This window comes from Juglans microcarpa x Juglans regia, chromosome 6D (assembly GCF_004785595.1).
Source record: "Juglans microcarpa x Juglans regia isolate MS1-56 chromosome 6D, Jm3101_v1.0, whole genome shotgun sequence".
NCBI classification, from domain to species: Eukaryota; Viridiplantae; Streptophyta; class Magnoliopsida; order Fagales; family Juglandaceae; genus Juglans; species Juglans microcarpa x Juglans regia.
This window is the reverse complement of record NC_054604.1, coordinates 35,378,866-35,401,502: the sequence shown is the minus strand read 5'-3', so window position 1 is coordinate 35,401,502 and position 22,637 is coordinate 35,378,866. Positions and strand designations below refer to the sequence as shown.

Genomic DNA, 22,637 nt, shown 5'->3' with positions numbered 1-22,637 from the left:
GGAGAGTATTCAGGCCCATTTGATGATTATTGCAGACAGCAAGGTATTCGGCATCAAAAGACACCTCTGAAGACTCCTCAGTTGAATGGTTTAGCTGAGAGGATGAATAAAACATTGATTGAGAGAGTGAGATGTTTGCTTTCACAGGCACAATTGCCTGGATCCTTTTGGGGTGAGGCTTTGAATACAGCTGTACATGTTCTTAATATGACACCATGTGTTCCACTTCAGTTTGACGTACCAGACAGAGTTTGGACTAGTAAGGATGTTACCTATGATCACTTACGTGTCTTTGGTTGTAAAGCATTTGTGCATATTTCAAAGGATGAGAGGTCTAAGCTCGATGTGAAGACCCGACAGTGTATCTTTCTAGGTTATGGCCTGGATGAGTTTGGGTACAAATTATATGATCCAGTTGATAAGAAACTAGTGAGAAGCCGAGACGTTATGTTTATTGAAGATCAAACCATACAAGATATTGAGAAGACAGATAAAGTAGTGATACGGTGCAATGATGGTTCGATTGACTTGGAGTCGGTGCCATTGACAGATTTGCCAGCGCAGGTTGATCATGCTACTCAAGATGACCAACAGAGTCCAAGTGATGCAGATGCTCCCTTACAAAATGAAACTTCTGATCAGTTGCCAGAATTAGAAATGCTACCAGATGTTCCACTTAGGAGGTCTATCAGAGACCGACATCCTTCCACTCGGTATTCTATAGACGAGTATGTGTTAATGACTGATGGGGGAGAGCCCGAGTATTATGCAGAAGCCATGGAAGATGAACATAAGGCAGAATGGGTTGATGCCATGCAAGATGAGATGCAGTCATTGCATGACAATCACACTTTTGAATTGGTAGAGTTGCCCAAAGAAAAAAGAGTTTTGAAGAACAAGTGGGTTTATAGATTAAAGCAAGATGAGCACACTTCCCGACCACGATACAAAGCTAGGCTGGTTGTTAAGGGATTTAGTCAACAAAAAGGTATCGACTTTGATGAGATCTTTTCTCCAGTTGTGAAGATGTCCTCCATCTGTGTCGTTCTTGGTTTAGTAGCTAGCTTAGATTTAGAAATTGAACAGATGGATGTGAAAACTGCCTTCCTACATGGTGATTTAGAGAAAGAGATTTATATGAAACAACCAGAGGGTTTCAGGGTGAAAGGCAAAGAAGATTGTGTGTGTCGATTAAAGAAAAATTTTATATGGTCTAAAGCAGGCGCCCAGACAATAGTATAAGAAATTTGAGTCAGTTATGGAAGAGCAAGGCTACAAGAAGACCACTTCTGACCATTGTGTATTTGTGCAGAAATTTTGTAATGATGACTTCACAATATTATTGCTTTATGTTGATGACATGTTGATTGTTGGCAGGAATTCTTCAAGAATTGAAAATCTGAAGAAGCAGTTAAATCAGTCCTTCGCCATGAAGGACTTGGAGCCAGCAAGGCAAATTCTTGGTATTCGAATTTACCGAGATAGAAAAGAGAAGAAGTTGCGTATGTCACAGGAGCGATATATTGAAAAAGTATTCGACATATTCAATATGAATAAAGCTAAGGCAGTTAGCTCTCCTCTGGCTACTCATTTTAAGTTGAGCACGAAGCAAAGTCCTTCCACAAATAGAGAAAATGAAGATATGGAAAGAGTCTCATATGCCTCAGCAGTGGGTAGTCTAATGTACGCAATGGTATGCACGAGGCCAGATATAGCTCATGTAGTTGGAGTAGTCAGTCGTTTTCTCTCAAATCCAGGAAAAGAGCATTGGAATGCAGTTAAGTGGATTTTGAGATACCTTAGAGGTACTTCCAAGTTATGTTTGTGCTTTGGAAATGGAAAGCCTATCCTTTAAGGGTTTACAGATGCAGATATGGCTGGTGACATTGATTCCAGAAAGTCCACTTCAGGGTATTTGATTACTTATTCAGGGGGAGCTGTGTCATGGCAATCCAAGCTGCAGAAATGTGTTGCTTTATCTACCACAGAAGCTGAGTATATTGCCATAACTGAAGCAAGCAAAGAGTTGATATGGATGAAGAAATTCTTAGAAGAACTTGGTCAAAAACAAGAGAAGTATACTCTCTATTGTAACAGTCAGAGTGCCATCCATCTCAATAAGAACTCAACCTTTCATTCAAGATCCAAGCATATTGATGTGAGGTATCACTGGATTCATAATGCATTGGATATGAAGTTATTATAGATTGAAAAAATCCATACTGATGAGAATGGGTCAGATATGATGACAAAACCACTACCTATGCAAAAACTTGAAGTATGCAGAGCAAAAGCAGGTATGGTGATTCCCCCACATAGTCAGGAAGGGGGAGATTTGTTGTGTGGGTTCCCTCCTATATGGAGGGTGGCCCATGTGGGTCCATTAAGCCCACATGGAGAGAGGGTTTAGGCCCAACTTAATTAGGTTTATTAAAACCTAAGCTGCTGTCGTGAACAGTAGAAACAGTGTGTGTGAAAAAGGAGGGAAATCGTGAGAATGAAAAGAAGCTGTCAAAAACAGAGCAGGCCGTACAGTTTCCATCAAACGTTCCGACCGGCGTCTTCTGTGGTCCGATCGAGCTGAAATTTTGCAGACACGTTCATGACTCAAGGCTCTACAATCTGAACGGTGGAGATAGGATTTAGAGCAGTACTTCTGGTGTTTGTAGCCGTAAACAGTACCACATCCTTCTTGGTGAAGTTTCTTCTATCACATTGTTTAGTTGCCAAGAAAGTTTTTTTTTTTTTTGAGATTATTGTTGATTCTATGCCTCTAGTGTTATCTAGAGAGAACATTTGTGTATACATCATTATTGATAGTAGAAGGTTTAACTGGACTAGATCACGTGGTTTTTCCCTTTGCTTTGAAGGGTTTTCCATGTAAAATTCTTGGCTCTTTGTGTGCGTGTGATTTTGCTTTAGATTATTCTATATTAAATTATTTCCTAACAAATTCACACAAAGTGGGAGATTATTATATCCACTGTTTGTTTTCTCCCAACAATATGGACCCGACAGGGTGAAGTACTTGGGCCCCTTTTCAGCTCAGACTCCTTCAGAAAATTTCCTGGTGATTATGGTTGGGACACTGCTGGATTATCTGCTGACCCCGAAGCCTTTGCTAAGAACAGGGCTCTTGAGGTAATCAAATCTTATGGGTCTTGGCCTAAAGAAAAAAAAAGGTTCATACTAGTTGGCAATGCATATATTGGCAAAATCTGATGTACATGTCAGTATTCAGATTCAAAATGTAAGCCTCTGTCTTATTTGGCATCTTTCTAAGTAAATAAAGCCAGGATGGAATACTTGGTCAGTATTCAGACTCCTTATGGTAGAAAATATTTTCTCATAAAGTATGATGACATCTTTAAGAAACTAGGAAGTACCTCAAGTTATAATTTTTATTTACAATCTGTATTATTCTCCAGTACTAAGCTGTTGTGAAAAATTAGGTGATCCATGGTCGATGGGCTATGTTTGGAGCACTGGGCTGCATCACCTCCAGAAGTTCTGGAGAAATGGGTCAGAGTAGACTTCAAAGAACCAGTATGGTTCAAAGCTGGGGCTCAAATTTTCTCAGAAGGTGTGGCCTCGACTACCTGGACAACCCCAACCTTGTTCTTGCCCAAAGCATCCTAGCAGTGCTAGGTTTCCAATTCATTTTCATGGGTCTGGTTGAGGGGTTCCGTATCAATGGTCTTCCTGGAGTTGGAGAAGGCAATGACCTCTACCCGCGTGGCCAATACTTCGACCCTCTCGGCCTTGCCAATGACCCTGTCACATTCGCTGAGCTCAAGGTGAAAGAGATCAAGAACAGCTGGCTAGCCATGTTCTCCATGTTCGGTTTCTTTGTCCAAGCTATTGTCACCGACGAGGCCCCCTGGAGAACCTCTTGGATCATCTTGACAATCCTGTCACCAAAAATGCTTGGGTCTATGCCACCAAGTTCGTGCCCGGATCTTAAATTGAATTTGAGTCCCTTAAATCTTGTTTCATGTGATTGAGATAGAATTGGAAGTCCATGTGTAGTTAACGTGGTTTCAGACTTCAAAAACTTCAAATTTGAATTCGTGAGATCCAACAATGGCTATTGATTTTGGGTTGGTCTTCTCCGGTTAGCAAAGCAAGAGGGATGGTATTACTTACTAAATACGAAGAAGCAATACAACTGGGAAAATATCTATTGTATAAGAAAAGCCTAATGCAAAAGCAACAAAATTACAGAACTGAAGAAAAGAAGACTAACCCACAAACAATCATTTTTGCCAAAATATATATAAATATATATATATATATATATTTTTTAAGCCGACGTATATAACACCTAATAAGTGCTTATATAGCATATAATTTCATTTGAAATAAAAATTCTAAAATTTAAATCGTATAAATCAAATCTTACCATTTACAACCGACTTAATAATATAATAACTCTTTTGCTAAACACGTTAGAGAGAGACATTGCACGATGATTATGACTAAACAGTGTGCCACGGGCACTTGATACACAAGGATAGGCAATATGAACACTTTTCCTTCCATGTTTTCAGTTCTAAGAACTAGATGTTCTGAAATTACATCATGACAACGGATTATAGACAAATACACTAGACTATATTTATGAAGTGTTTGCAGTCCCTCAACAAATCCCTAGTTGGCTATGCACAAGTTTATGAACACTTCTACCAGGTAACAAAAATTGGAAGATATACAATTTATCTCCTTCACTGCCTCATACTACTGATAACACCCACATCTATCACCATATATAAACAGAAACCGGCTCCAGAAAAAGCAACGAGGAAGAATTTTGGCAGCATTTCTTTCTCCATCATTCTGTCACTATATTTATCTGTACAGGCTATGATGCTCTTGAGCTTCGTTTCCCCCACCATGTCCGACGACCTTCTGAATGCCCCAGTCTATGAAGCTTTACCTTCGTCTCCCGTAACTTAATTTTGTATTCTTTTTTCCATACCTCAAAACCAAGCTTGAGTTTCCGAAGTTCGTCATCGGGATTTACAATGGAAGCCGACTGCCCTGATTTGATCTCTACCAGAGCTCTGGCATCCTCATCAAAAGTCTGTTTACGCAGCTCAAACTCCTTTACCAGATTGCTCACTGCACTCAAAGTACCATTGGTGTCTCGCCCTACTCCAACATCATTAGTGGTACCAGACAATTTTATAGGTGTACTTCCACCAGGAGTTCGAGATCCCATGGATGTGTTATCTGAGTCATAATAGTGAGGAATTGAAGAAACATCAAGTTTTCCGAGTTGACCTGAACCATTGTCTGCAACTAGGGTCTTTCTAGCTGTGGCAAGACTCATCTGCATTAAGATTATCAATTAAACTCTCAGGCACGAGTCGTCCAATTAGTAAGGGCGCAACTCTTACATCATCAAAAAAGTATATAGACAAATTATGTAAGAACCAAGGAAAACACTAGCCATATCTGCAGTATATCCCAAAAAGACTAATAAATTTAAAGCATCCCTAGAATCACTTATGAAATCCCGTCTCATCTAGCAAGTAGCCAATGTAGGACTAAGTGCCCATGACTATCTTTGTAACCTATGTGTGCGATTCATATTTCCAATGTGAGTCTGAGGTGTTACAAACTCACCCTCTTAAATTTCTAATTTCCTTGATAGGGCCATGTCACAAGTGATTCACACGGCTAGCCTTACTAGGTGGCTCTAATACCTTATGTAAGGATTAAGAGAAGGTGTTAGTCACAGCTATACTATTAACTCCAAAAAGACCAGTCAATTTGAGGTTTCCACATAATCACTTAGCAAGTAGCCAATGTGGGAGTTAGCACCCATTACTACCATTATAACCTACCCACTCTATGTCGGACTGAGGTGTTGCTAATAAAGTTCTACAGAGAAACATAATAGATTTAGATGTCCAGATTGCATCTTTTCTTCACAATATCGGACTGCCTTTAGCAACTTTTTTCTTTCGTCAACCTCAATCATACTTGAATCGAACTTATGTATGAATACACAAACTCACTTGCAAAGAAGCCATCTGCTTTTGCCACAGCTCCTCCATTGATTTCATCTTTGCCTCATATTCTGACCATCTCATCTCATTCTGCTGAAGTTGCTCTCGCAGTGCAGTATTTTCCTCTTCCTTCTGTTCCAGAGCTGCTTCTGCTTTAAGAACCCGCATTTGAAGCCCAGCCAAAACTGAAGGCAGAGCCTGAACCTGCTCTGGTGGTATATCCTGCTCAGACAAGAAAAGTGACCGGTTTAGTCATCCAAGTTGATAAAATTTAACACGGAATCAAAACAGAAAACAGACTTCATCTTTCATTTATGAATCACAAAAAAAATGTAGATTAAAATAAATGCCTAAGTTTGCAGTTGATGCTTTGTAAATTCGAAGTGAGTATACATCAAATATAAAAGAAAGGCTGCTAACATCTTATTCTTGAAGAAGGAACCTCAACTGTCTTGTGCAATTCTCCATATATAAAACATATTATACATCTGCGGCATTCTATCATTCCATGTTCAAACTATACAGTTTGGAAAGTGGCCAATGCAAGCGAAGGCAAAGGCTGTACTGGTAGTCTAGACCATACAGGCAGCCATTCGAGACATGCAGTCTGAAAGGTAATTCTGTTACTACATGCATTTCATTGACACTTGAAACAATCTTAATCAATGAAACAATCTCAATTGAACAAAATTGTTTAATGTCCAGGGCAACATAAATGAAAACAGCTGATTAATAAATTTTGATTGATAATAATGCTAATGCACATGTTTTGGCTCTTTTGGCTAGGCTGTTTTTCTCTTTTTAAGGTCAGACAAATAATTAGCTAACTTTTTTTCCTGACAAAGTACAAGGAAAACTTCTCAATATTAGGAAAATTAAATCTAATTTTGAATTTGATTTCAAGCACTGAAAAACTTTGGCATGATGAGAATCTAACAGTTCCAAACTCCCAGCAACCTTCATGGGCTGGGAGAAATGATTTAAAAGGAAAACACTGCTTGATAAAACAACATTTACCATAACCTACAAGCAACAGTGAAGGGACCAAAATAGATGCAAGAGTTCTCTTGTTATTCCTGTGGATGTACTACCCATAGACACTATTTTAACAAAGGAATGAAGAACAGGAGAACAAAATTATTGCAAGCTGATAAGTGGACTACAGAGAGTACCTTCATTTCTGAAATCTTCCTGCTTGGTTTCTGCTTGGATTTTGAGTTCTCAGCATGTAACTTCTTTAATTTACGCATGCCATTGACATGCCTTCGAACAAGCCATCCACGGATGACTACAATTACATATATGAACAGTAAGAAAACTGTTTGCAAATGAACAGCCACAAAACCAATGAACAAAATAATTTTTACCAGATTGCAAATACAAAGCAGCTTGCAGCTCATTAAGGGTTTTTGGAACACCAACGGTCCAGCACCTCACCATAATATTATACTTCCTTCTAGCATTTTCACCACGAACAACTGGATTTATTCCAACAATGACCAAGCCTTTGTTAAGAAATTATAAAAAAATAAAAAATAAAAATAAAAAAAAATCATTTGAGATCCAAAACAATTAAATAAATCCCTAAAATCAATTCAGCCTTTAAGCCACAAATTCAGTGATTTAGGCACTTCACAGCATAAAAATCTGAGGCCTGCAAAATAATGAAGTCCTGGAGAAAAAGTATAAAGCAGAATCTCTTTTGATAAAAACATCCAATTGTATATAACAGTGAAAAGCAGGCTGAATAAATTTAACATGAACAAGATTATAGAACAAAGAATGGATTTCAAATAGATATGGATGCACTACATGATTGTAATGTTATCACCCCCTTGACTTCGTGGAAGAAACGGCGAGCCTGGTGACCACGGAAGCATTTCTGAACACCGAGTATACCTTGCAGAACTTGATTCCTCCTATTCTCCAACACACCGACCTGTAAATCAGTAAGACATAACAGCATCAGATGAACCATTACAGAAAACAAAGGCAATTAAACCAGAAAGAAAAGAGTCACTTTAGCAATGAACTCAGCCCGTTAACCCCTTCACCCTTTCTTTTCTTTTTTTCGATCTTTGTTTTCTTACTGTGATACCCCATATGATGTGTAAGGATAAGCAGTGTATGGGATCCCACATTTTTTGAGAATGAGAAGTTATTGCTCTTATAATGTTCCAATGGGGCTCCAATTGTATCATTGACTAGTCATTTTGGAGTATAAGTCATGTGATTTGGGCCTTCCATTGGAGCGTTACAAATGGTATCAGAGTCTATCCCAACCAGAAATGTGGGACTTGAGCCATGCCACTTATGAAGGACAGGCCCAACAAGGACGTTGGGATTTTAAGGGGGAGACATTTTGATACCCCATATGATGTGTAAGGGTAGGTAGTGTATGGAATCCAATGGGAGGGAGAAGTCATTGCTCTATAAAATGTTCCAATGAGACTCCAATTATATTATTGACTAGTCCTTTTAGAGTATATGTCATGTGGTTTAGGTCTTCCATTGGGACGTTACACTTTTTTTTTTTTTTTTTTTGATAATTAACCATTGGGGCGTTACACTTACCCTCAGGGTCCCATAAAGACAACTGAATATTGGGGCAACTTCACTAAAACTAGAAGGACAGTTCTTGTAGTGATCAAAGCAACATAGTACTGTGCTCAATTATTATTGCAGACACATCATCATTTATTGAAAATATACACCATTTAAGCACGCATCGTAGACCACTTTCGCTAATCCAGAATTTCTGGGTGCTGCAACTCATGTTTAGTGTGTGGATATCAGTGCAGTTATTCAACAAACTAAGAAAAGCTTCTTGGTGCTTGGTTTTAACTAAGAGCAATGGAGAAGATCTTGGAAGTTTTTGTGAAAAAAGTAATGGTCAATTATTCTGACTGACAAGGATAGAAAACAGTTGTAATTTTTGTTAGATCAGTGAGGACACTGAGGAGTGGTAAAGTTTACCACAAACTCTTTAGTCTTCACGGACTAGAAACTACAAGTCTTTACATATGGTTCTCACTATTTGTATACAAAACGTGGAGATGGCTATGTCTTGCAAATGTTTTAGAGATCCTAGCAACAGTTTAAAAAAGGGGAATGATAGCATGGGAGATACTTGCTAGTGCCAGATACGAATAAAAAACGCAAGTGAAAATTTATATTTTTCACCCACAAACTACCACCTATATATCATTTTGCACCTTGAACTATCAAAAGTTTCAATTTACACCCTAATCTACCTATATTTTTCAATTTGCACTCTTGGTTAAGATTTTGCCATTAAAGATTGTAACACATGGCCAATATTTTGTTCGTCTTCACAATTAGATCTTAACCAAACTATATTATTTGGTACTTTTTGGTGCAAAATGTAAAATCAATGGTAGTTTGTGGATGAGAAGTGTAATTTCCCCAAATTCCAATTTGTATCTGTTTAGAGTTTTACTTTCGTGCTTATGCAGAATAAATACATTTTATTACATACATGCATGTCTTAGTTACACACAGACACGAGCGCGCACATGCGCAAGAAATTACCTGCACTGTTCTGAGATACAATTTGGTATAACCAACTTGGTACATTTCAGGGTGGACATCAAATTGCTTTAGAACTGCAACTGATATGCTTAATGGATCGTGAGATACATTTGTATCGGAAAGTAGGAACCCATACCTGAATATATAATGGCACACGAGAAGAATTAAACCATCTTTAAAAAGAAAATAAAACAACCATTAACTAATGGGAAGTTACACCCTCTACCTTCCTGCAAACTGTTGATGTGTCATTCTAGTAGGATATCCCAATTTTGAAATCCTAACAACTTCCAAAACTCCACAACACATGAGCTGTTGTAAGACAAGGTCCTCTTCATATATTCCAGGAAGCTGCTTGCTATTTGGCTTTATGCAGCGAATGAAGTGAGGTGTGGTGTTCTCCATTTGGTGCATCAGTTTGAATAGTTGACCCTACAAGAATCCAAGAGATTCTTTGAATTTTGTAAAACAAATTTCAGCTACATCTTAAGAGGACCAGAAAATCCTCTACTTTTAGTACTCCTGAAAATACTGTTAACTTTCTTGAGAGGAACTCCAAAATCATCTCATATGGTCACATACAACTGTCATAAAATCCATCTCTTTGGCTCCTATTTTAAGTATGCTACAGCTATACAATTGGGAAAAAATGCAACAGGCATACGTACCTTAAACTTTGTACAAACACTTTGATTTGGGGATGCCAATGCTGTTTGGGCCAAATGGTTTGCTGATTTCTGGAATTGGTCAAGCACTTTGGAGGCAAACAACTGTAATGGTTGACAACCGCATGATGAGAGGAGTTGGATGGAATCGGGGTGGAGCAGGTCTCTGTTCTTTCCCAGGAAGCCATTTGTATCATACAGAACCTAATAAAACTCCAGATGTTAGTGGAACCATAAGCATGTTGGGAGAAATGACGTCATTCATTATCTTGGATTCACTCACCAAAAGAAAATAACAGTTACATCAATACTTTTTTTTTCTTTTTTTTATAAATAGTTGCTGGAATACTTTAGAAAGCTCCGGCCTTCTTTGTAACTATAATACCATCAAACTCAAAAAAATCTGGGAAGATCTTACCAAACTTATCATTATCAAGGTTATGTATTCAACATCATTTACTACCAAATACTTAACTCTATTATGTACCTAATCTCTTGATAACTAAATAATTATTTATATCTGGGGCAAGGAATGAGCAACTACCATATAAGAGGATTCAAAAAAACAGCGCTACTGTAGATTGAGGTTTGTAACCTAATACTCATTGTCAAGATCCAAGTGCAATGGAAAATAAAAATTTTAAGAGGTTTGTAACCTAATACTCATTGTCAAGATCCAAGTGCAATGGAAAATAAAAATTTTAAAGTTTCAGGACATAACGTAAACTTTGGCCCATCATTTCAATAGTGAAAAGACTATGAGAACAAAGCAAACTTCTGACTTCTTAAATAAGTCACAAAATATGGCTATAGCATAGATAGGATGCTGTCAATATTCAGCAAAAAAATTAAAAAATAAATGTGTCCAATACTTTGTTTAGTGTGTATTTGGAGGGACGATGGTGAAGAACTAAAACTTATTTCTTCAATAATTTGTTTGTTCAGACAACCGTTATAGAGTTTAATGGGCAGAGTTTTCATGATTTTCTTGTATCCTTTTTGCTATTTCCAATTAGATGTTTCTCTTGTATATGTGTTGTGTACTGGGGCTATGCCTTTTGAGTTCAATAAATTCTTGATTACTTATCAACACAATATCTGAATGATACTTAGTTACAAACTTACAAGATATTGCTTCGAGAAAAATGACAAAATAAAGATATGGAAGGAGATTATCTCATATATGCTTTTTGAAAGATATCACAGTGGTTGTTACTAGACTATGGGGATTCTTGGCAAACTAATAAACTGGCCGGTCGTGAAAAAATAATAATAACAATTTCAAGTGTGTCCACGTAAGTAAATTGTGGTTCTTAATCTGCTATTTATGAATACTAAATGTACTGCAACATATTTCCATTATTAGCTAAAACATGATTATCAAGTGGTTTAGATAAAGAGAATATAAATCCTGGTCACTACTATTCATTTAGGATATTTTCAGAACCAGAACCAGTTCTAAGGTTTTCCAAGCACTCCTCATATATAGAATCTCTTAAGTAGAGGATACTTAACTCCTTTATAGACACTATTTTCATCTCTGCTACCTTGAAATCGCACAAAGCTCAGATGAGTAATACGACCGACAAATTTCACTCATCAAATTTAGATAGTGCAGGTTAAATCATCAAAAGCAGTGTATTGGAACCTCCTTGAAAACCGAGCAATAACTAACCTCTCCAGCATAGTGACGTATTCTGAAAGCTCTGCCTCTTTCTCCTTTAAAGCAAGAATTTGAATTTAAGTGCTGTTTAAGCTTACTGGCGAATGTCAGATCAGTGGCCTTTGGCAAATTTGATTCCTCATCCAACAATGACATCAGACCTAAAGGTTTCTGCACAATCCATCACGCAATAAAGAGTAAGTGATAGAACAACAGAGAAATGAGCAGAATAAATAAATGAAGGCAAACAAAAGAAATAGGATTGTAAGAAGTCCCAATCAACTCTTGTATATGGGGTATCACAGGGATGATAACAAGATTGAAACCACAAAAATACCTTCTCAAAGACATCCAAGCACTTCTGATTGTCTTCAAATTCAACCTTTGTCCAATCAATCCCATCCAATTCATAGTCCTGAAATAAAACAAGGAAACTGTGACGGTGCAATTCATAATAATTCATATCATATCTGGTTAATCGAGAAATTCTACTGAAGCAATTGCAAGAGAAAATACGTCCAACAAAAGCGGCCAAGATGGATAAGTTTCAAAAATAAAAAAACAAGAGAAAAGACATCCACTGCTTTGCAGCTCCCACTTCACAATTCTTATAAAAACCCACTAGCTGTTGTCCCTACCAAGTGCAATGCAACCCCACAACTAAAGGGAAGAGAGAAACAGTACCAACAACTTGACTATAGAATACAATCAAATGGAAGGGTGTAAGAGTCATTTACCATAATTGCTTTTCCTTTCCATGTTTATTGTCTTAAAGATCCAATAAATCTTTTATATTCCACTCCCTCATAATTCAATTCTTCTTTCTAGTCTATTCCTTCATAAAACCCAACACACTATATGCATGCAAAAGCCACCTAGAGAATAGGTTTCCGAGTAAAAGACAAGATACATTATTGTGACTCTTCAAATCATCATGTAATAAAAAAAGAACTTTCAAAAGATGCATTGCACACTTACAAAAAAAAAGATGCATTGCACTGAAATTCAAAGGATGCAATGGATTTTATATGCTTACCTCCTGCTCAAGTTTAAACAGATGGCGGTTGAAATGTTGTTGTAGCCTCTCATTAGCATAATTTATACAAAATTGTTCGAAGCCATTCCTCTGAAAATGACAAGATGGTATCAGCACCAAGTATGCAACTATATTGTGCTGAAAACACCACTGAACAAAAAACATGTACCTGAAAAGACTCAAATCCATATATATCAAGGATGCTTATGGATCTGCCAGTATGTTGTTTGCCCCCTTGAAGTGACTTATTGATTTGCTCTACAACCCAGTCAAACATGCTCGCATATATAAATTTTGCCAATGCATCTCTTGTGTCGATTGCCTAAATTAGATGAAAAATGGACTCTCATGTTACATTAAAAGAGTGAATTATCATATTTAGAAATGGGAGAAATTAATCGAAACACGAAAGAGTGCATCTGAGATCTGCTTGGAAGCCTTGTTTGTCAAGTGACCACTAAACACACCTGCTGCAATGTCAATCCTTTTGCAATAGTGTCCTTCCCAGCTTGGATTCTATGGGTAGATAAAACTAGCATTAGTTCCTGGGAAGTGCAACCCATCAGCCTGGCAGCATTGGTTACGGCTGCCAAAAGGAAAAGGAAGTATAAGCAACTTCAAGTAGGTTTATAGAATAAAGTCCTTAAAAGAATATATAATAATATGCAAGCACAGAGTAAAAGTACAGAGGAAAAGTAGACGGATTAGACCAACCTCTAGATAAAATGCCATAACGTTAAATGATAATTGTAGGAATAAAAGAATAAACAGACAATGTTAACAGGAGTGCCTATATTAGAGGGAAAACATAAGAGTTACGACTCACAGAAGACTTCAGATTTAGGATATTCTATATCAGAAGTTTCATTACCTTCCTATATTTTCCAAAGCATGAGTTACAACTCAGACATGTCACATCTATACGCATCAAATTAAGGTCTAAGCAAAGGTAATCTATTCTATAATTATTCTGATCACATTTACCGGCATAAGAAGACGTCTTTTTTCCTTCATAAGCTTATAATCATATACACTAGTTCTCCCAACATTTCTAGCAGCATAGCTGAAAATATATGCTTCATTCACTTAAATAAAATTTCCCGGTGGCCTACCATAACAACCAAAAAAAATGTAAAAACCTGTGCACGCGTACACTTGGTTCTGAGAACAGATGACCTGCTATTGACAATAATCATATCCCCTCAACAAATTGTGTGCCAAGGATTTTATCACAGTTCACAATACTCCCATATAGATCCTAAACCTAAAAAATTGCTATTCAAAAATACCATTTAAAAGAATTCTAGATGGTTTAAACTAGAATTTAATCCATCAACACCACCAACATAGAAACAGCATGTGGTGCAAGAATTCCATCAAGAAGGACACGACGCAAAACACATAAAACATACCTTCATCAGCTAACACCTCTACATAATTCCCATGGTCAATGACTTGAAATGATATGTTCCCCAACCATAGCACTGCAGCAAGCAATGCAAATGTGCGCTCTTGATCTTCTTTGCAAATTCGAACAATGTCTAGGGCTTCCTGGAGTAATAAGAAAAAAATAAGGATAATGGAAGACAGAAATGAGATGAAAAGTGGTTGTACCATGATGGTGGGGGAAACAACTAAATGTAAACTTACCATGAGCATATGAAATTTCTGAGCATCATCAACACCATGAATTGCCAAGCAATCACTCTGATTAAGATACTTGAACTCACTAGCAATTCTTAGGTTCAGCCTCTCTGCAACGAAAAACATGAATTAATTCCAAGAATCACAGAATAGCTTATCTGCAACCCGTATGAATGGTGTGAAAAAATAATAATGAATGACAAACCTCTAAGAATTGATGGAGCACCAGCACAAAGTTGATAAAATATGTGGTATGACCTCTCGCCGTTGACCAGTTGAACCACTCTTGACTGCTCAAAGGAGACATAATTTCAGAAGAGAAACATGATAATATACAAGCTCCAGGCACTTCAGATGGGGCAACAGGTTACCTTTTCTAACAGAACTGTCCACAGTTATGCAGGTAAATTGTCATTTGATACAGGCATGAGGTTGAAAAACAATCAAGTCAGCTATATCATTGATATATCACAAAATAGCATGACATGACAGCAATTTATTCCAGTTTAAACATGCTTACAGGTTTGGATTTTAGCACCACATATCTTCCCCAGAGAACTAAAATGAATTTCAATAAACTTTCCCTGCACAAAATCAGACCATATGTAAATAAAACTGGCAAGTCTTAAGACCCCGTTCGCAAAAGGCAAAAACAGAGGGTATTCATAATCATCTTTACAGAACTTTTGCAATCACAACTACAAAAATTTCTAAGCTATGAACTGTGATAAACCTAGGAGTACCTTCTGCAAAGAAGAAAAGAAAAGAAAAAAAAAGAAACTCACGAATCGGCTAGAGTTATCATTCCTAGATGTTTTCGCATTCCCAAATGCTTCCAGTATATAATTGGTCTGAAGGATTTGATATTCTATCCCACAACTCCCACCACCACCACCAAGAGCAGTCAAATATTGCATTGCAATTTTAGCTGTCTCAGTTTTCCCAGCTCCACTTTCCCCACTGAAAGAAAAAACTAAAGATGAATCTGTATGCTGAGTAGCAATCAAACATCCAGAACGAGCTCAGAGAAATTCAAACAATAAAGAATTCAAACAGCAGTCAAAACAATAAGGAAAATGTCCATAACTGAGCTCCTAGGTGCAGAAAAGTTAATTGAAGAAATTCAAACCTTATGATTATGGACTGATTTACTCCATCTGCAAAATAAATTTATGGCAAAAAGAAAAGGCTTCAGAAGGAAGAAATCAAATCTTATTCTGTCTCCTTTTTTTTCATAGTCTAAAGAAAACAAATGGACTCGACCACCTCTCATCATCTCATTATAAGCAGTGTCTGATATGGCATAAACATGAGGGCTGTCCATAAGTTTCTGCCTATAAGCTGTGACAAAATCTTTTCCATATATCTCTACATCTTTGAAGGGATTAACTGCTATTAAAACTGGACCTGCTTTACTCTGCAGATAGAAAACAAAAAAAAAAAAAAATTGACAAGTAGAAAACACAAAAATTGTCAAGGAGTGAAAAGGAGGCACGAGTATGACTCACAGGCATGAGTAGAGGACCATATCATACTTACATAAATTTTATCCAGAATATATCTATACCGAAGATTGTGAAGAACTGATGGCTCATTCAAATAACTAAGCTGTATAAGATCATCAGCACCATCTAATACATCTGGGTTAGCGGGTAAGAGCTCTCCTCTGGGAATCTTCATAACCTATAGTCATACACAATGTAAGCGCAAGTACTACCTATCAGCAAAAGTACTCACGATTGATTATACATAATTCAGAAATGGCTGAAGGTTATGAAACTTACATTTCCACAGGAGAGTGAAACAAGTGCTTCCTCCCCTGAAGTTGATTGTATTGTTCCAGACTCCCACTTCGTTAGCCGACACCAAACACGGAGTTTCTGCTTAGAAAATTTACTCTCAATGTATACATTTCAGAAATAATTCTTCTGAGCCTACAAATTTAACCACAGGTAGAATTTACAGAAAACTATTTCATCCTTAATTTCTCAACAGATGGAGGAACAAGCTCAGTGGCGGTCCAGAAGATCAAACAGACAATACACCTTGAAAGTAAAAAACCCTGGCTTCCAGACAACATTGCAACCGTTATTTCACTTCCATTTACAAAAACATCTAATTGTATCTTCATTGCAATAGGTGCATTAACCAGTCCATTAAAACCAAATGCCATTTCCAAAATCTGTCTTCCATCGCACGAGGGCCAACATACCATTGTAAATGATAAAGAAATTCCATATTTTCTTGCCCGCTACGAGACCCAGAAACTTAATAACCGAACACGATACTATAAAAGAAACAGCTTTGTTCTTGCAATTAATTATACGGGCCAGATCCTCTTACCACTTTTAAGTACAACTAACACACCTTACCAAGAGCAATAAAACAAAGAAGAATCAACCCGAACTTCGCAATTAGCTTAATGCAAAAACGAAATTCCTCATTTACTTGATCACTTTTTCTAGTATGAGACCTAATGTAACGTTCTGGGGATTTATTATAAAAACCCCTCATTCAAAGATTGTCATTAACACGCCTTACCAAGATAAGTCGAATAACGAAGAAACAACCAGAGGTGAAGATTATTTTAGTTATTTGCCTTCGAAATTACCTTTCTGATGAAATAATCGATGTTGTCGTCCCAATCCAATTCTCTCATCTTCAGCGGCGAAGCACACAGCGTGGCAGACCCACGATCCGAATCCAAACCCTTGGTTAGCTCATTTTTACCCTCCGCCTCCACAGAATATGGCGACTCCGTATTCTGATCTTTCTTCAGCTTCTTGCTCCCGAAATTTCCTCTCTTCAACCCCAAATCGATTTCTTTCCTCTTTCCCTCTTCTTTTCCATTACATTCACTCGGTGCACCACCATCGCCGACCTTGAAGTTAGTTGGTAGAGAGCGTCGCGCTGGCGGCAGCCGAGCCCTCGACGTCGGCCGAGCCGGAAGTGCCGGCGGCAAGTCCTTGGGCTTGTCACACTCGTCTCTCCGGCGAAGTGAGTCCAGCATCTCTTCCAGCGAGCTCCGCGCCAACATCGTCGTCGTTGATAACATCACTTTCCCTCTTGAGTCCTTGACCCCGGAAATTTTCACAAATTCAAATCCAAATTTGGCTCTCACAAGCTCAAATTCCACCTCTCCTGTACGAATTCGAACCTTGCATTGTCGAAGACAAGAGCCAGGAAAAACCCTAATTCCGATCAGGGTATTAGAAGCGTGGTCCAAAGAATGATAAGCTGGAATTGCGACGTGGAAACGTTGCCAAATAAGAAAACCGTTACTCGTTGTTGTTGTTGTCGTTTTTCCAAAAAGCACTTACAGAAACAAGCTCCGAAAGCGCATTTGGCTAAATCATCCAGAACGGTAGGCAGGTTTCCATAGTGCGAAGCGTATTTTACGAGGTTAACGGAGCGTAGGCAGGTAGGGAGAGCAGGTTAAGAATGTTCTCGAAAAACAAATTACCTCGTGAGTCGTGAGAGGGGAAGAAAGATAGAGAAAGAGAGAGAATAAAAGAGTAACAAAAACAAGAGAAAGACGTCGACGTCGTTCTCTGCGTTTAGAAAACAAATACCAAATTTTAGGAGGAGCTTACTTTGAAGATGGATTTGTCTTCATAGTTGTTGTTGCTTCAAGGTTTTGAGAAGAAATTCAAAAAGTTTTTTCAGGTGGGTGGGGCTGTGCTGACCTTTTTTTTTTTTTTGAGTTTTTTGATTTCTTGAGAAAACCGTTTGGATCTGGAAAGGAATAAAATATTCTTTGTACTTGAAAGTAAAGAATGGGAGTCCGAAACAACAATTCAGAGGTAGAAGACGACGACCAGCCTGGGCCGGATAGGACTAACACAGAGATAGAGAGGGACACACTGGGACTTGGGAGTTCGGAACTGAAAAACCTGGTTTTAAGATTACCCTGTATATTTGCCTAAATTTACAGTTTTAGTATTATCTCTCGACTGTAGTTTGTTTGAGTAATCTTGAATGGTGGTGTATCCGTTCGGTCCGTTTTGGATATATTTTAAATCGAATCGATATAAGTCAGTTTTAAGATTCGAAGAATCGATCGATTATATCCTTAAATCGATATTTTCAATTTTATCGAATTTGGTATCCCATTTTTTCAATATATTATATAATATATTATAATTATATTATAAATTATAGTGATATATTATAATATATAATATATATTGTAATATAATGATATAATATTAATATAACTATTAATATAATAGATTGTAGTGATATAAGGCTTTAAAATTTAATATCATATAATACAAAATTATTTTATATATAATTATATATAATATAAAAAGTTAAAATATATATAAACCAATCCGGTTTGTTTTAATCTGATGTTAAAAAAAAATAAAACTGGACCGATTTTGACAAACTAAAATCGGTGCTAGACTGAACCAAACCTCGGACTAGACCAAACCAATGGGTTTGATCTAGTCCGGTCTGGTTCACCTGTTTTTTTTCACCCCTAATCTTTAATCACATGTAACATGTTATTGGTGTAATGCCTCAATAAAAGATCTAAATCATATGTCCTATACTCCAAAAGGACTAGTCAATGATATAATTGGAGTTTCATTAGAATCTTATAAATAGCAATAAATTTTCCTTCCCAAGCAATGTGGAATTTCTTTCACCACCTACTATTATCCTTATCATATTGGATATCACAATCTCCCTCCCTTAAATTCTCGGCATCCTTGTCAAGTCAATCTGTTATATGTGGCACGACTCAAGTCCCACATTTATTATTGGGATTGGCTCTGTTACCATTTGTAATGCTTTAATAAAAAACTCAAAACACATGGCCCATACTTCAAAATGACTAATCAATAATACAATTAGAATCTCATTGGAACCTTATAAAAAACGAGAACTTTTCATTTCCAAACAATGTAGGATCTCATTCACCATCTATCTTTATCCTTATCATATAAGGTATCACAATTGGTCATTTAGACGATATCTTATTTGAGTAGTTGAAGGTGCGGTCTGGATAGTAAGATGAGATGAGATGATTTTAAATTAAAGTTAAAAATAAAATAAAATATTATTAGAATATTATTTTTTAATATTAGTATTATTTTAGAATTTGAAAATGTTGAATTGTTTATTATATTTTGTGTTAAAATTTGAAAAAGTTGTAATTATGAAATGAAATAAAATGAAACACTTTCACTATTCAAATGAGACCGAAATGAACAGTTTGCTAAACTCTTGACCTAGAATGATGTCTTCTTTTTCTGTTTTGGAGAATGCTCTTTTGGAATGTCTCTTGTGGCAAGGAAATAGGTACAAACTATGTTTGAAATGAGGTGATTGTTTTATTTTAATATAACCCTTAGCTTGTTATTTGTTCCTAACATAAAGGATGAAGAGGGATAAAAGCTAGGATTGAATCTCAAATAATCAAGTTAAGCTAAATAAGATTAAATTATTTTTTATCTGAGTTTCCACGTGTTTGAAGGGTGATATTTTGAGACCGAAACCTACTCAACACTTTTTCATATATATTTTTGTGTTATTGTTTTTTCTTTATTCATCAACTAAGATCAAAATCCTATAGTAGTGTTGGTACTCTTCCACCAAAGGATGCAGTATTAATATATTTTAGGAGACACAACCCTTCAGGAGTAGGCACCTCCTCCTCCCCCCCCCCCCCCCCCCCCCCCCCCCCCCCCCCCCCCCCCCCCCCCCCCCCCCCCCCCCCCCCCCCCCCCCCTCCCTTTCTCTCTCTCTCAAAAAAAAAAAAAATCAAGAGTTTCAAATCTAATTTTCGTTAGAGAGGTTCCTCCTTCTCCTTCATCTCCTTTCATTCACTCACATAGTCTATTAAGATTTTTTTTACTTAATTTTATTACTTAGTTTTATTTTACTTCTTCAAGATTAAAAAAGACAGATCTACAGATTTCCGACAACTCCTAAGAGACACACGCTGCACAAGCAAATTCACAAGTCAAAAATTATTCAGAAGAAAGTGGTGGTTTTGTAAAAATCACTGTACGTGGTTCTCACGCGCTGCCCACATTTGCACATAGTCATCACGCACCACCCCTTCCAGTAACTCTTCTCGACACATGCTCTAAATCACCAAACTTGCCACCACCAGACCTTTTAGATCTGACATTTGTGGTTAAAAAGAGACAAGTGTGTTGCTTTCACGGGCCATCACAGATTTCAAAGTCTACTGGAGTTGGTCCAAATTATAATCCGTCTTTTTTCGCGTCTATTTTATTATTTTCCTTTTTGGTTTCCTTATTGTTAATTAAAATAAAAAAGAGTTCGTCCATCAGATGTTTATCTGTAGAGGTCGAATCATATCTTTCTATGAAGAGTGAAATTGAGTTTCTGTTTAGGTATAAAGTATTGTCTCTTGGGTGTTTATTTGTAGAGAGTATTAGCAATAGTGAAGATTAGACCAATCGCAAAAGAAAATAATGTACTGATGGAACTCTAAATGCATTATTTTGACTTATGATGTCATGTTTGATATAGGGACATCTCAGAATATATCCAGTCATGAATGTAAGTTTATCTAATGAATGATGACAACAATTTTTCTTAAAAAAAATCAAAATCCTCCATACTTCTTATTAGATTTCAGTCTGAATTGGAGCAAATAGACATATTAAGTAGATCATTTTACGTTAAATTTAATTTTGTATGGCCTATTTTAGATGTTTATTTCTCTTCTACTTGATATCCTTAAAATTTGAACATAAACTTGATTTTTTTTTTTTTCATCAATCAAATTCATAACTTGATGGATACATTTTTAAACATTCAAATATTTCATACGCTGAGTACACAATTCGTAAATTTTATTTCGAAGTTCATTTTCTTCGCTATGTAAACTTTTGAGGTCCACCTCTAATAGGGCAATATGGACCATTTGAATGAAATACTTGACATATCATGAATCTTAGGCTTCGGTGACGACAATCCGGCGCATTCGTAAATATATTATAGAATAAGGGCATTTATGCGTTATTCAAAAAATGAATTGTAGCAAGTGACTCTAAAAAAGGCTCTTCAACGTGCCATACGGATAAGAGCGTGCCTTTTGGTCGCCGAGAGCCTCTTTGATTTGTTTATAATTTATGCAACAAAATTATATATGTTTTTCGAGTTTTTTTGTAAGGACACGAATAGGAGTTGAGATTGTGACATGAAGAAATCTACCAAAAAGTCAAAATTCCATGAACGGGGAAGGTCGGGACAGTGTAATATTGGGAGGGAACTTCGAAATATTGGCAAGAAATGGACAATAATACCCCTTGATTAAGGGAGTATTTTCTATTTTTATTAGCGATTAAAGTTGATTGCACTAATTTAATATTGATTAGCTTCCTTATTCTATTTAATTTTTTTGACCTACTGAATGTGCACGAGCACCTTTTTGACTGTTCAATCATAAAAAATAAATGAGCAATGATATTCACACACAGGGATGCAATTATCTTAAGGCGCCCCCAAAATTTTTAAAATTTGATGAAAATTAGGTTTTAGAAGGTGTTTTTATAAATTAGACTATATAAAAATTAGTATTTAGGCCCCCAAAATTATTTGTTCTTAACTTGACCTCTCCAAACTAGATCTTTTGGTTCCGCTCCTGTTCACACAACATATTTCACAACATATTTCACAATACATATTTTAAAGTGAGAGTATTTTTATAAAGTGATGTTACTTTTATAAAATATTTTATCAAAATACACTTCATTTTAAAACATCGTTATGTAATATATTGTAAAAAGTGACGTGTGTTTATCATTTTTTTAAATAAATTGTCCGATTTGATAAATAATTCTTTTTTGTAAAGAATCCATTTCGGTACTAAGAGTTGGTTGATAACCTACAACAAAAGGCATTCGACCTAATAAGGCAGATATTTTGGATCCTACTTAGACGAATCGAAAGATATTGCTGATAAATAGAAATACGTCTTGTTCATTAACATCTCAGAAATATTCTACCATAATTAGGACAGTTAAACCAACTCTTATACGAGGATTAGATTGGTCTAAATAAATACAGAACTAATTAGG

The 22,637-nt window shown here is 36.6% G+C and overlaps 2 protein-coding genes across 2 annotated transcripts; one reads left to right on the top strand and one right to left on the bottom strand.

Moving 5' to 3' along the window:
• The first annotated feature begins 2,767 nt into the window (after nt 1-2,767).
• Nucleotides 2,768-4,098, top strand: LOC121235580 (chlorophyll a-b binding protein 13, chloroplastic). The gene is given in 7 exon segments (XM_041131921.1): nt 2,768-2,826; nt 2,923-3,056; nt 3,059-3,141; nt 3,453-3,500; nt 3,502-3,585; nt 3,588-3,867; nt 3,870-4,098. Coding segments are annotated over 7 exon segments (783 nt in total). The 3' UTR covers nt 3,965-4,098.
• A 418-nt stretch (nt 4,099-4,516) lies between these two features.
• LOC121234320 (myosin-2) lies at nt 4,517-18,437 on the bottom strand. The gene is made up of 24 exons (XM_041130216.1): nt 17,186-18,437; nt 16,359-16,454; nt 16,114-16,257; nt 15,841-15,991; nt 15,704-15,731; nt 15,360-15,534; nt 15,095-15,158; nt 14,946-14,959; nt 14,780-14,864; nt 14,581-14,684; nt 14,343-14,481; nt 13,398-13,516; nt 13,100-13,252; nt 12,931-13,020; nt 12,232-12,309; nt 11,907-12,065; nt 10,235-10,435; nt 9,793-9,998; nt 9,567-9,702; nt 7,827-7,953; nt 7,382-7,492; nt 7,187-7,302; nt 6,024-6,236; nt 4,517-5,332 (listed from the first exon to the last, which is right to left on the bottom strand). Exons 1-24 carry the CDS (start codon nt 17,627-17,629, stop codon nt 4,862-4,864), a joined length of 3,624 nt encoding a protein of 1,207 aa, XP_040986150.1. The 5' UTR covers nt 17,630-18,437; the 3' UTR covers nt 4,517-4,861.
• Nucleotides 18,438-22,637: the final 4,200 nt, after the last annotated feature.